Here is a 14,813-nt window from a genome sequence, read left to right on the forward strand (position 1 = left end):
AGCTAAGGAGGCATGCACTTTACAGGAGCACCACACTAAGAGTGCTTGTGGCCACTCATGCTCGCACACTGGATCCTATCACATGTCCTCCACACTTCCTATCCATGTCCTCCCCAGTCCATTGGTGCATGTTTCCTTTTGTTTGAGTAATCCTGACATTATCTCTGCATCATATGACACTCCTTGCATTACAGAGCCTTACTTATGTGCTGTTACACTGTACATACTCGCTTGCTTGGCTCTGCACCATGGGAAAGCACTTAGCAGTACTTATGCATTAGAATTGATTTTTGATACTTACTTCTGTTCCATGAGCATCACAGTCCATAGCCCCAGTTATTATTTGAATCCACTCAAGTTTTCATATCAGTGCTTGAACTTATCAGCGTGTGCCTTATATTTTGCAGCTGCATCATCAGCGCATTTGAAGCACTTCATGCAGATTCATACTCTTTCAGTGCATTTAGGCTTTAGCGCTCTACTTAGGCTTTCTAGACCAAAGTTCTAGTCTTGGATCTCCCTCACTTTTCATTAGAGGAATCTTTTCTCAGTAGCAATCCCCTTGGGACGACTATTGCTCACTTCCAGAGGAGCACTTGAGAGCCTCACTACACATTCCCCCTGGTATCCATCTATCATTCCTCGCCCTCAATGATTTGCTCATGGATTGCAGTTGTAAATGTCCTAGTTTTAAAATGTGAGATGGTCATCCTGAGGCAGATACGCATCTACAGAGTATTAGAGATCCTAACAATCATCTAGTACCAGTTCCTGTGGGATCATGTTCCATTCCTTGTCATGATTGTTCAGAAGTACATGCACAATATTGTCAGCTGATGTTGCTGTTATTTAAGCCTTGGTGTCATCCTATAGATCTCAGACAGAAAGGACAAGGGTGGGAGGATGTGTTTCAGATCTTTTCAAAGTCATGTGAGCCTTGGTTTCATTTTATGATGAAAAATATGCAGTTACATGATGAGTGCAGAACCAGTTGAGATGATCATTTTTCACCGAGACAGAAACAGTTGGTTAATAAGGCTAATCACATAAATGCAGAAACAGAAGAGAATGGAGTCCACAAGGAATGTTTTGGGGAAGGCAATGATATGGAGGAGGATGTCCTGAACCATCTCTTATCAGTTGATAGATTCTTTTCAGAATGACACAGTCAAAGGAGTGAGCAAGCACTTGCATGTTTGTGAGAGATGGAAGCACAAGGTCATTTTGACATATCTGCTGACAAAAATGGTTGTGTTCAAACAAAAGAAATTGCAAATGTGGGGGATTGTGCTCATATGATTTCTGAATCAGATGTATGGTTGGAAGATCTCTGGAGAAGTACTTACAAAGAATGACGTGATAATTTTAAGAAGTGAGCTATGCCAGAAGAAAACAGTGATGAACAGGAGCATTTGGAGCTTCCACCACCTTCAATTCAAACCATTGATCAGTTGCATCCATTGTAGATCTTGGATGTACAAGTACAGATGCTGGTGCAGACTCTAACAGAGATGTGGATAATGATGGTTCATGGCTTATTAAATCCATCATCATTGAATATAAACTGAATGATGAACAGACTCATGCCTTTTGTATAATCATGGAGCACAGCTGTGGAAAAGTGAAGAACCACTATGTATGTTTATAGGTGGTGTGGGAGGAACCAGAAAATCTGAAGCTGAGGGCTGTCAAGAATGACAAGAATGAGCAGAGGTTTGATACAAGTGACCAGAGTCATAGGAATGTCAAGGTTGAGGTTGAGCAGGAGTATGATATGACTGAGCCTCGTCCTGAGATGACAGCATGTACTTGAGCATTTCAACTTGGCTTTCAGCATGATCTGCATGACAGCACTCCTGCATAAGATGGTTGTTGAGAGACTCAATTTGTTACAGTTCTATTCTTTTCACCTCTTCACATTTTCACCTCTTCACTTATTCACAATTACTAATCATTCTTAAACATTCTATGACATTCTATTGTACAATTCTCTCTTCTCTTTTCTGATTCGCTATTTACTTTTCATCTCTGATTCATTTATTAAAGCTCCGCTTTAATTCTCTTATATATACTCTATCTCTTACGCTTGTATTCTTTAACTTGACCTATGCAGACCAGGGCCTGCAATATACTGCTTAACTCGCACGACTCGTACATAGGTGTACGCTTTAGACTCTTTGTGACTGTTTAGTCATTCTTACGAACGCTGAGCGTAACACAATTCATTGCCTTGCTTCATGAAGTTCAGTCTGCAGAGTGTTGATCTGATTGAACTGGACTAGTGATGAGAGCTGGGTCTCATCATGTTCCTTGATGATAGCTGGATTAAAGACAGATGTCAGTGAAGACAATGCCTTGGAGGCAGGAGTAGTATGTGGTCAGTGAACACCAGGTTCAAGGGGAGGATTTGCATGAAATGCCTTCATAACTGTCTTCTTTGAACCTGCATGCTTGTTAAGAACCATATTGCTCAAGGGGGAGAGAGACTGACTCAGAGGGGCTTGGCCTCAGCTCGTATGCTGTGCCCCTTACCCAAGTATGTGCCCTTCATTTCGTATGAGGTCTGAGGATGGTCCGATGAAGTCCAGAGGACTTCTGGAGGCTGGCTACTCTGCTGGAGAGCACTAGAGGACTTCCGGAGGAGCACAGGAAATGTCCAGAGGAGTGCGGGAGAGTTCCGGAGGAATGCAGGGAGTGCTCAGGAGAGTTTCCACTGCAAGGTAATACTTCTACAGGAAACAGGGTGGAAGGATAGGAGGTCCAAAGGTCCGGAGGACAGGAGGACAGGAGGGCAGGATGATGGAGGACAGAAGGACAGGATGACGGAGGACAGAAGGACAGGAAGATCAGATGTCCAAGGGTTAGGAGGACGGAATGTCCAAAGGTATGGAGGGTGGAACATCCAAAGGACAGGATGCCCGGAGGTATGAGGGACAGGAGGCCCAGAGGTCCAGAAGGAATAGAGGCTACATCAGACTCTGTCTGATGTAGAAACAAACAGAGATAGACTACCCTAAGGTAGAGTTGGAGAGAACAGGGATTGGACCTAAGTCCAGAAAGAGGGTAAGTGCTGGAAAGGCAGAGCTCCAGCCTAGGGAATCAATCCCTAGGCCTGATGGGCAGGACAGACTTAGGTGGACCAAAGTCCAAGAGAGGATTGGGCAAGTCTAAGTTGATATTCAAACTAAGGAACTACAGGAGTATCCACAGGGGTTATATACTGAACAATATCTGAGGGGATCAGTAAGCAAAGGAGCAAGGCTATGTACGAGCATGTGGAAACACATTAGTAAGTAAGATGGAACATAAGTAAATGAACTCAGAGATGAAGACTCGTACAAGGATCAATAAGCAAGACAGAAGAAGAGGTAACTGAAAGCCGGAAAGGCAGAGAATGCCTAAATGGGGATAGGCGCAGGATATTGGACAGAGGGTGGGAATAGGTCCGGAGTTAATATCCGGAGGTCCGGAGATCTAGGGGTCTGGAAGACAAGGTGGATATAGGACTGGAATACAAGAAGGTGGATATAGTCTGGAATCCAAGATGAGGTGAAGTCCGGATGTCTTGCTGGATGGAGTGCGCATAGGGTGGACAGGATAGGGTTGTATGGATCAGGCTAGCAGTAAGGATCTGGAGGTCCGGAGCTCAGGGGTAAATCCAGAGCATAGTCGATCCTGCTGAGGTGTGGAGTACACAGCAGAAGGGGATCTGGGAGTGAGTTGGATATGAAGTGGGGTCTGGACGTAGGCTCAGAAGGCGTGGGAATACTATGGAATGTGAGTCTGGATTGTGGGATATGACAGATCTCAGCTGTGCAAGACAAGAGTTTGGGCGAAAGCAAGGTCACAGTGTTGCCATGTTGGGCAAGTGCAGTTGCCTGTACATGCAAATCAATCTGGCAATCAAACTCTAAGAACACGCAAAAAAGAAGTCACTTACCAAAGTCACAGCAATCTCATGAGCCAAAATCTTGGCTGTTGGGTCACCATCTTTTAACTTCTGGGACCTTGTAATCAGGCGCCCAATTTTCCCGGCGACCAGGTTAAAAGTGTTGTTGGCAATTTCAGTAGATGACATTGTAAAAATAAAGCAAAGGTTGATCAACAAGTAGAGGAATGAAAATGTGGGAATTGACTTGGCATATGAAAGTTTGGGAGAAAAGGTCAGGGCTAAGGTTGTGGTGTATATATAGGGAATAACTATTGTGGCCACAGCATGGCTGTGGGATTTCCCAAGGCCGCATGACCATTGTGCCTCAACAGCAATATATTACATAAGAATAGAAGTTTGGCCATTGCCATGGACAAAATTGACCGCCATTGTCAATAAGGTCAATGCCCCAGTTCTTCGTAACCACAAGTCTTACAGCTGGACCACTTCACAATTCCCTATTTAATTAGCTCAGCCTCAGCCAGAAAACTCCTCCAAACACACATCACAAGATGTCAAACCACCAAGTCTATTTTTCAAACCTGTTGGAAACCCACAACGACAATGAAACCTCTGGTGGTGAGTCATTTACTGGTGCTAATTGGCATGAACCCCCTGCTGGTTGGCCGGATAATTTCATCCCCATAGACCAATGGCAGCTGCCAAGGGTCAGGCACAAGTTTTGAGAACTTCTTGAGAACTTCCATTTAGAAGCAAGTGTCTGCTTCTTCAGCTGATCTTCTTTCAGGAGCAATATGCAATATACTAATGGAATTCCAGAATATAACATGAAGCTTGAATATTGGATTGAGGCTCTGGAAACTGAGTTCGGAGATTCAAGACTTGATGTTTTTGACAGGCACTTTGCCAGCATTGATGAATATATTGACAAACTTTCTGGTAAGTTCTATTGGTTCAAAGTCTTCTCTCAAGTCCCACTGACCTCAAACTCCACAGCCATGTGCAACAAGGATTGGGGCAAGCCCTTATCCTTGGAAGTGAGACAATCTCCAATGACCACCTCTATTAATGAGGAGGATGAGGTCGACCAACTAATGGACAATGACAGCCAATTGTATGACCTCAGATGGGCCATTCTTCCTGCAGACAACATGTCTACATCAGGAGATGATTCAACTCAAGTTTGGTTGTTCAGTTTGTATGTGTGTTTACCTTAGCAATATTCTTGACTATATGAAGACACTGGACCTTGCTATGATTTTGGATGGGGTGCAACCACTGAACCAACTTTGGATGCAGATGTCAACAATGATGGGCCAATCTATGATCTCGGGTGGGGCACCACATCAACATCATGTGAGCATGCTTGTGTTAGCATGGACAATGAACCCAACTGGGTCACTGCAACTCCTGATCCACAGCAAGATGTAATCAATCTCATGGATGAAGATGATCCAGCATACGATCTCGGCTGGGATACCAGCACTTCAGGTCCAGACACAATGCAACAAGATCTGGCCATGTTGTCAGATGAAGATGATGAACCAGCCTATGATCTTGGGTGGGGTAGACTTCAGGACACCAGCCAAGAAAACAGTAGGTCAGGGTATTTCCAAAATAACAATGTATTAACTTGGTTGAGCAGTGAAGTCAATGTCCCAAAGCCTGACATCTTCTGTACATACACCAGTGGACCTGGAGCATGTGAATGATAGACATATGTCACCCAAAGGTACATATTGCCATCGCTTCAGAAGCTCGGGACTGAATCTAGGTTGGCAGTCAAGTCAAGAACCCAAAGCCCAACATCTTCCTCACCTATAATGGATATGGAGGATGTCAATGGTAGAGACATGTCACCCGAAGTATTTCTAACAATACAGATACCTGGGACTGAATATCACTACAGATGCTGGTTTGCAAGAAAATCACTGGATGGAGTCCATCGACCATGCTGTCAGGGGGGAATATGGGCATCCTTGGCAAATCTGCTTGCCAAACACAAACCCATCTTGTGGTGTTGCAGATGTGCAAAACTGGATAACTAGTGTCAGGAGGGACATTGGCAATATTCGCCACCTTATTGGACCTCAATGCTGGCTGTTGAACTCCATCAATGATGCTATTGAATCACTGGAGAGTGAGCCTTGCCTTCACTAGATAGATCTTAGTTTAGTAGCATACGCATTTCATCTGTCAAAGGTCCAGAAATAGGACCCAGCTTGTGCCAATCATATCTGTTCATGGATCAATTTCTGGGTAACTAATCTCCACAGTCACATAGGTACCTGCAAAAGGTTGATTTTGCCCAGCTGTCATATCCGCATATCCGGATCTCAGATCCGACCCTTATCTCATCTCAGATCCACATCTTATCTCCAATCCTATTCATATCTTATCTCCCTCCAACATCTCATCATCCAATCTGTTCCACTCATCTGGTCCAGTCCACAACTCATCTGAATCCACAACCAGCACTCGTCCCCTTTCGGTAACCCCCTAACTCCAGTATTTCAGTTATCTGTATATCCGTCCTGCTCCCTTATCCACTACCTATGTTTCATTTCCGTTTCATGATTTGTGATCTGTTTCTACTTACCAATAGACTATCCACATGCTTCGTACATAGCCTTGGACTCTGCTGATTGATCAGTCTGTTAGATACCTATAGTATATAACCTCCTGTAACTTTCTGTAGTACCTCAGTTCGAATATCATCTTAGTTCTACTCATTCCTGTCCTCCGGACTTGAGTACCTCTACTCTTGTCACCCTCCGAGACTTAGGATTGATTCCTATAGTCTATCCATATCTGCCTCTGTCCCAGACAGTCCATTACTGTTAGTTTCTAGTCTGGACTCATCTGGATTAGCCTTATGATACTTATCCCTCATCCGGAAGTCATCTGGATCCATTATGCTACTCGTCCGACCTTCTGGACATGCTAGTCTTGCCTTCCTGACATAAGGGGCAATACTCGGGTAAGGGGCACAGCGCATGAGCTGAGGCCAAAGCCCTTCAGATCCAGTTACCCTTTGAGTACAACCTTAACACCAGCACAACATGTCTTTTGAATAAGAATAACAGCACTGCAATAATTGGCTTCTACTAGCCAGAAATTGGACATGGTGAGTCTGGATGTACATTACAAACAATATGTAGGCATGTCTGACACCATGATTCACAATGCCCAATGTCCAAACCTGCAAGTCTGTCTCCCTGTCAACATTCAAGATCAGACAAAGTTCCCTGCATATCTAGAGTTTGGTTTCTTTGATCTTTTCAGGGGAATATCCACAGTCTTGCTTCTTGTGCATTTGGTGGGGGAGCCTTCAATGCAATCATCAGCAGGGTGTTTCTTCACATTTGCCTGCCCTTGAGTGCATTTCTCGGCAGTATCATACAGCACAACTTTGGGTTGTTGTTTCTTTCCATGACTAGCCTTGGTAGGTTTGTCCACTGCTGTCTTTGAAGGGTCGCCTGGGTTGTCTCACACTGTACCAGCTGGATGAGAGGTGGGCCCCACTCTCCTCGGTTTCTCTGATGGAGTGGGTAGTGTTCTAGAGGCAGATTGACCTGCCATTTGATCCTGCTTTGTATGTTTGTCCAGTGGTGCTGGGGTAACCTTGGCAGCAATGGTAGGCTGCTTCTGAGCTCATATCTTGTTGACTGGTTGAATGCCCTAGAGTTCTTTGTCCATGCCATGTTCACTACTTGCCTCCAAGACTCTCTTTGGTTTTGTTGCCACATCCTTGCTCAATCTACTTGCCTTTTGATTGACTGATGCCTTTCCTATCCTCACATCTAGCATTTCATCACCCAAAGGCTTGTCGGATGAATTGGGAGCCTGGAAAGCATCCTCTGAGTCCTCTGAGTCCACCTGAGGTTTCAACACACTGGTTGTCTTTACAGGCAGAACCTTGGATTTCTTTGAGGCTATCATTGTCACCCATGACTTGGTTTCTTTGCCATCATTCAAGCTGTTGGGGGGTACAACCACCCGCACTTTAGACTTTTGCTTGTTCAAGGTCCGGGTCTTGCCCTTTCCTCCTGAAGTCCTTTTTGGTAGTTCACCCTCTTGTTCACTGACTTCAGCTTCAATGATACTTGCAACAGGTGGTTTCACCTCCTTATCAGCCTTGCTCCACCAGCCATAGAACTCAAATATGACATCATGATGGTTCTCTTGTTAGTTGTACTAGAAATCCAACAAGATAGTGGCCTCATCTTGGTTCATCCTCAATGGTTCTTGGAGTGTCATTCCCTCTGGAAGATACAATGGCTGAATGAGCACTTCTTGCCTGGGTATTACCTCCTTCCAAGGCACAGGATCTTTGGGCTTCCCACTGCAGTCCTCTGTTTATGGTTAGATCGTCCAAACAACCAAATGATTTCACTCACAATAATGCCAATTCAAGAAGGCCCTGACAACAGCCTTCCAGGTGTCTGAATCCATCTCTGCATGGTCCAGAAGGATGGGCAATCCATTGCCTCCTATCTTGAGGGTGTATGTATTGTCCTTCCTGCCCTTCTTTACCATGGTGCCATTGTCAACTTCTTTGTCTGATGGGTGCATTCAAATCAGCCGGAGTTGATGTCCTGAAAATGTGTAAGGAGCTCACTGAATTTTTTTGACACATAGGTCTCCCACTCTGGTAATACAACCTGCCAGTCGCATGTCTTGGTGAAGCTTTCACCATTCCCGAGCTCATCATTGTAATCATGACTGTTGGGTGTCGTGACTTCTTGTTTGTCTCAGACCAGTGTGTTGCTCACCTTGACACCAGAAGTTTTCCTTCCTCATTTTTCCAAGCTGATAGCATGAAGAGCTGCATCCCAGCCTTCTTGAACATTTCACCAGCCATGTACCAGAGTATCTCATTGCTCTTTTGTTTTGCTGTGTCAGCCTGAACCTCAGGCAGAACTCCTTGCTTGTTCCACACTGTGGCCATCTTGGTGGCCTCCTTCACCTCCTTCTTGGTCAGAGAATTTACCATTTCTGTGAGGTATTTGGAATAATGGTTCATCATTCCTGGTTCACCAAGTTCCACACCAGTCTTGTCTTCGATCTTCAGAAGAAGCTCCATCTTCCTCAGACAGCCAAAAACTGTCCAGTATGTCCACTTCCACCCTAGATTAATGGGAGGTTTCATGTCCTTCTTTCCTCCATGGTTCTGTAGCCATTTTTGGTAGACCTAGAGAGCATCATTGTTGAGTGTCTAGCCTAAATTATGTGCTGCACTCACTGTCCTGCGTGACTTCAACAGCTTGGCATCCATGGTAGGTGCCTTCAGCCGAGCCTCTCTTGTCCCATCCCCCCAGACTGCACTTCTCTCCTGACCTGATGTGGAATCCCATTGCTCAAGGTAGGACTCCAGAACATCCACCTCCTCTGCATTCAAAGGCAGCTGCTTTGGAACCTCATCATCTACCTCCAAGTTGTTCCCTGCCATTGATGAAAGATCAAGGATTGTGTGGGATGACAGGAGGCAAAATAAAATCTCTGAGGAGGGATTTAATAAGCTATATTGGTTTGTTTAGGGCTTAGATAATTAGTATAGCACTGGACATTAAGCGAAAATTCCTGGACAATAGTGCACAAACATGGCATTCACAATCACTTGGCATTCAGGCCAGCACTATCTTATGGAAAGAATGAATGCATGTTGGATTGATCTTAGCAATGCTAATAAGACATCAAATCATACAAGATATATGAGCTTTTCTTAATGTTCCTTAAGACTATAGAGGCAGAGGACACTACAACTTTCTCACTTGATGTGTTGGAGTCTGCATAGAGTTGTACTAGGAAGTCTTCAGCATGATTTATTTGTCTTCATACTAGGCTATTAAATTGATCTTCATGACTGTTCCTTTGTAATTCCTTTCATTCAGTTCCAGCCTTTCAGTAATGATATAAACTTTGTGCATTGCTGTTCAAATGAGGCATCAAAGCAATAGGATTCAAGACAATTTAGCCACTGTTAAGCAAGCATGACAGACCAACAGGTTAGCCATTGACCACCATCATTTCAGACCTCAGCATGGTCAAGTCAAAGGCAAAGGAATGCACACCTCGGGGGACCATCCACCTAGTAAAATGGAGGACTACAAAAACCACCCAAGGCTTTAAATCTTGGTGGGTGCCAGACAAATGCAAGAATGGGAACAAATCTTTACAGTCTTCCCTGACAAAGTCGCCCACCAAGCAGCCTTCAGATGGGTTGATGTATAGCTTGTCTGAAGATTTTGATGGAGGGTACTACAATCATGGCAGCATCAAGCCCATGTGCCTTCCAAAGCATCCAAAAAAAAGACAATGGCAAGTCTGAGTTCCACATTGCCATCACTTTCTGGCTTATGTCGCTTTAAATCTAGACTCCAAATGAGTACCTTTGGCAATGGAAGATTAGGACACAGGAATATCTGGACATCCTCATCCAATGTGAGGCACCACCTCTGGACCGGGTTTGCTGTGTGTGTGGTGAAGATGGTGCCCAGAAGTGTCACAACTGTTTTGCCAAGCCAATGTTCTGCACAAGATGCTGCTGCATGGAACATGCTCTGCGACCTTTCCACCGGGTCAGTCAATGGAACAGAGAATTCTTTGAGAGGACCACACTAACCAAGCTGGGAGTGGAAATCCATCTTGGTCATGAAGGAAAACTGTGTCCTCATGATTGCCAGGACTAGGAAGATATAGATGATGAATGGTGACCCAGCACATCATCAACCACAGGAACTCTGGGAGCGGGTGATACAGATGGGTGCGAACCACCTGCAGCATTATATGGGGGAGTGCTGGAAGACTGTGAAGACCTGGGGGATACTGATGTTTTTGTAGAGCCCAGGTCTCCTGTAACTGCCAATGGCTCGTCATATCCTGCTGCACCACCTGCAGGTATAATGAGCATAATGTTAGTCAACACTTTGGGTGTCCACATGATGTTGGTCCAGTTTTGCCAATTCACCGGTTCCCAAACACCCGACAAACAGCTGTTTGAAATGGGGCTGTTTCCAGCATCATTTACATGCCTGAAGACAGCATTTACACTCGCATTACTGAACAATTTCATACTAGACAATCTTGAGTGCAGGACTTCTGCCATGAATTATTACAGTAAACTGAGGCACATAACATCAAGTGCATTCCCACATTTAGTACCGGTGAGCACAAATACCCATCTCCCAGTCAAATACCAACATGTTATCAGACCAATATAGGGAGTTAATGAGAGTGGTCAGACAATGGCGGCAGCTCAAGCTTTTGAAATGGAATGGATTTGGGCACAAGTGGAGGGAACTGAAAGATGGAGAGTTAGCTCTGTTCTGCCCTGCATGTCTGCAACCAGGCATCAATGTTACTATACCAACCAAAGACTGTGCAGACACTCCTGGATGGCTGTTTTTGCACTCACTGGTGATGGATGGCAATTTCAAAGCCAAGCATCTTCATCCAATGCACCCAGAAGACAAGGTATGGCTGACCAATGGCCAAAGCTTCATGGTGGCAAGAGCCAGGTACCAGACTCATCTCGCCCTGGCTAAGGATTTGACCCAAAGGTTGGAGTGCAACAACCACCACACAGTGAACATGGCCAATGTGTCTGGGCACAAACTCAAGGCCACAGGAATTGGGGGGTGTGCATGCACCCAGCACAGGTGCTTTGTTCCAAATTTGATGGTAGATTTCCAAAAGGGGGAACAGTAAGTCCTTCTGGAAAATTGATGCTTCATTTGATGACATTCAGGAGAAGACAGATGAACATGGATTACACACTGTGCAATGCTTTGGGTCATAATATGGACAGATTGCGCCAGGAATTCACATTCTATGATGTCAATTGCCAGTACCACAAGCACCTCTGGTGGTGGGTGGACAAGAGTCTGCATGTGACCATTCCTTCCGGAATAGACATAATACCCGGAATAGGGCTTTGGCACATTCATGGCCACCAAGAGAAATGTTTCATGCAGTATGTATCCAACTTCATCCCTGGCATGGCCAGAATAGATGGTGAGATCATGGAGACATTGTGGGTGCCTCTAAATATCATTTCGCCATCTGCGCAGGGAATGTCAACACCTCACAGATAGGAATGCCTCAACTATCAAATGAATGACTGCAATTTTATGAAGATGATTAGGATGGGTCAGTTGTATTTCAGTATGACAGCCTGCAGCCCAGAGGCTCAATCTTGTACTACCACAGGTTTATTCTTGTCCCAGAAATACAAAGAGGCAAAGCAAGGAGTCACCAAAAGCAGTCAGGCATTTGATACATTAAACAATGCAGCAGACCCAGAAATTGTTGATGCATGGGAAGCTCAAGAAAAGGACACTCAAGAATCCCAGATAGATATCCCATCATTATTGGACATATATGATGTGCAGTTGAACAAGGGTGGGTCTTGGGAGATATGCAATATCAGGAAGACCATACTAATAAAGTCGGCAGCACGATCCCAGAAGGAGGTCGAACTAGAGTTGTTGCAGATGACCTTTCGTCACTCAGGAACTCAGCCTCAGCTGGGAGCTGCTACATGGCTTGCATCCAGTATCACAATAGAGGAAATGCAAGTAGCTCTTGCAATCGACACAAGGAGGATGGGAAGACATCCTACTGAAACGCAAATGCTTGAGATAGGCCATTGCCGGATCAGGTTGCAACACTCTATCAACAGGTTCATTGTGGGAGCAGAAAGATATCTTGGTGAAGAATATGATGCAGATGATTGTATACATGATATGGATGTGGACTTCCTGGAGGAGGGAGATGATCATAGCATGTTCAGCTATGAACCAGAGGATGAACCAGCACCTGGAGAAACCTGGCCAAAGACTTTGTTGAGACCCAAAATCACTGTCATCCCACTCCTGTCCAACTTGGGAATAGACAGGTGCAAGGAGTTGGGTGTTGCTGGGCTGGTCAGACAAGAGATAACCCTTTGGGATGGACAAGCCAATGACAGGCTGCATGCCATCAGAGTTCACCTGGCTGACAAGGCAGTCTTGTTTAGGATGACAGTCCAGCCAGCAAAGTTGCAAGCCACCACCACCCGAGCTTGGGCACAGGTGCACTCTGTAGAATGGATTATCAACCTCAACAGTGTGATATACAAGAAATGCTGAGCCCAACTATCACATCTTGGCGCTAATGAACTATTGGAAAAATACCAGGAGTTGGAGAAAGGTGATCTCAAAGCCACCTCAGCTGTAGCAGATCCAAATGCCTGAGGTCAGAGAAATTCCACCCTGCCTTGGTTTTGGTCATTGGACGTTCAAGGTGACACAGTTAGCAATGACTGGATGAATGAATGTGAGTTCTCAGGACTTCATTTCTCAATCCATATTCACCCAAAATATAGTCTATAGGGTTCATTGGCTTTGTACCAAGGCTTTGCGTGACCATTGGGCAGAAGAATTCCTACTTGTTACTCATGAGATGTGTTGGACCATACAATTTCTGGTGCACAAAGCTGAAAAATGGCTGGGCCAAACAAATCAGAATGGGGAATTGGGGCAGGATGGACACAGGTGTTATGCCATCAGACAAGCTCAAATGTATAGATGGTTGGCAGAGGACACTCACACCCAGTTTTTGAAGGTCGATCTGACATTCAGGCACAATTTCAGTTAATATTAGATCCATGCCGAACCCAAATGTATGTAGCCGATGGCCAGTGCAAACAATGCGATTTCATATTTCTGGTGCCAAGACTTTTCATTTCAGCCCCATTGTTGGCATGTGGACCATGACCCATTTTGGCCACAGCAATGGTTGGGCTGGGTTTGAACCTTCAACTATTTATACCAATAGTTCAATCCCTACATTACTAACTCAAAATCTGCATCAAACCCCCACTCTGCCCCTATTAATTTCATCATGCCCTCGCATTCATCTATGGTATACTGGCCTGATTTGGAACCTGTCTGGATATCCTCCTGGGACATGGCCAACATAATGGAATACACTGTTTCGCAATTCACTGTGATCCGATTGGCATTGGGCAAGAGCCATGTGCCTTGGACAATAATGTTCCAGAAACTCTTCATCCAGCATCTACTTTGGGAAGCAGATGTGAGCATTGATTAGTTTCCCAGACATCAGATTTCAGTTGACTCACATGCTTTGTAGAGATTTGTATTCCCAATCATAAACATGTGCACCACAAGCAATGTGTCCCTGACCCTACTGGAATATCTCAATGACATCATCATCTTCTCACAAGCTGGCAGGTGGGGATGTTGGACGATGAAGGCTTCTTCACCAAATTCTTTGATCACAAGGTCAACATACTGGGTGAAAGCCACCTGCTGGCCTCCTACCATATTGTCCTGGTCTACCAGTACAGCTGGTGGAAAGACCAGTTCGATGTCATCCCATTTGAGATGCCACATTGCATCCAGCCAGATGAACTAATTGAGCTATACCAGGAGCATGCTAAGCAGCTGATGAGTCCACTGTGTCTTCCACTTTTTTACTCACTAATTTGATCTGATGATAACCAACAGCTGTTCAGACATTTATTGTGCATGCAGGATCACACATGTGAGCCAGGTCTGGGTCTGGACCCATTGCTAACTAACCTCAGGGTCATTAGAGATGACCTCCAACAATTCGGGATGAAGCTTGAGGAGTTGCTGTCAGAGAAGATAGGAGATGGAAATCATGCTCTTGACCAGATGGCTGGTCTTTATGTTCCTGCAGAACACCTATGTATATGACACCATGGTTGCCTCAGAAGAGCTATTGGGTGCTGAAGAATGAAGTGGGCCAGGTGAATCATATAGTGAATGGAATAGAAAGATGGGTGAAATATATCAGTAGCTGAATGTAAATGATTGCAATAATTGAAATGACTTCCAGTAGTTTCTTTACCAACTCTTGGGCTGCATGGACTTCCAGAAGGAAATAACAT

The 14,813-nt window shown here is 44.8% G+C and overlaps 5 protein-coding genes across 5 annotated transcripts; 3 read left to right on the forward strand and 2 right to left on the reverse strand.

Annotated features, from left to right (window-relative positions):
- Positions 1-3,617: 3,617 nt before the first annotated feature.
- Positions 3,618-4,078, reverse strand: BJ212DRAFT_1476716 (uncharacterized protein; the record flags this gene model as incomplete). The annotated part of the gene is made up of 2 exons (XM_041339416.1): positions 3,618-3,878; positions 3,941-4,078. 2 exons carry the CDS (start codon positions 4,076-4,078, stop codon positions 3,618-3,620), a joined length of 399 nt encoding a protein of 132 aa, XP_041197922.1.
- A 608-nt stretch (positions 4,079-4,686) lies between these two features.
- Positions 4,687-5,936, forward strand: BJ212DRAFT_1476717 (uncharacterized protein; the record flags this gene model as incomplete). The annotated part of the gene is made up of 6 exons (XM_041339417.1): positions 4,687-4,831; positions 4,889-5,086; positions 5,132-5,488; positions 5,538-5,624; positions 5,675-5,757; positions 5,802-5,936. The coding sequence occupies 6 exons, from the start codon at positions 4,687-4,689 to the stop codon at positions 5,934-5,936; spliced, it is 1,005 nt and encodes a 334-aa protein (XP_041197923.1).
- Positions 5,937-7,573: 1,637 nt separating this feature from the next.
- On the reverse strand, positions 7,574-9,344 carry BJ212DRAFT_1296390 (uncharacterized protein; the record flags this gene model as incomplete). The annotated part of the gene is made up of 6 exons (XM_041332438.1): positions 7,574-8,050; positions 8,204-8,237; positions 8,289-8,454; positions 8,514-8,617; positions 8,668-9,086; positions 9,138-9,344. The coding sequence occupies 6 exons, from the start codon at positions 9,342-9,344 to the stop codon at positions 7,574-7,576; spliced, it is 1,407 nt and encodes a 468-aa protein (XP_041197924.1).
- Positions 9,345-13,204: 3,860 nt separating this feature from the next.
- On the forward strand, positions 13,205-13,531 carry BJ212DRAFT_1262022 (uncharacterized protein; the record flags this gene model as incomplete). The annotated part of the gene is made up of 1 exon (XM_041330235.1): positions 13,205-13,531. One exon carries the CDS (start codon positions 13,205-13,207, stop codon positions 13,529-13,531), a length of 327 nt encoding a protein of 108 aa, XP_041197925.1.
- A 246-nt stretch (positions 13,532-13,777) lies between these two features.
- On the forward strand, positions 13,778-14,726 carry BJ212DRAFT_1296391 (uncharacterized protein; the record flags this gene model as incomplete). Its single annotated transcript, XM_041332439.1, has 4 exons — positions 13,778-13,972; positions 14,131-14,350; positions 14,407-14,443; positions 14,603-14,726. 4 exons carry the CDS (start codon positions 13,778-13,780, stop codon positions 14,724-14,726), a joined length of 576 nt encoding a protein of 191 aa, XP_041197926.1.
- Between the last annotated feature and the right edge of the window lie 87 nt (positions 14,727-14,813).

The sequence above is a fragment of the Suillus subaureus genome (assembly GCF_016647635.1).
Source record: "Suillus subaureus strain MN1 chromosome Unknown BJ212scaffold_4, whole genome shotgun sequence".
Classification (NCBI taxonomy): domain Eukaryota; kingdom Fungi; phylum Basidiomycota; class Agaricomycetes; order Boletales; family Suillaceae; genus Suillus; species Suillus subaureus.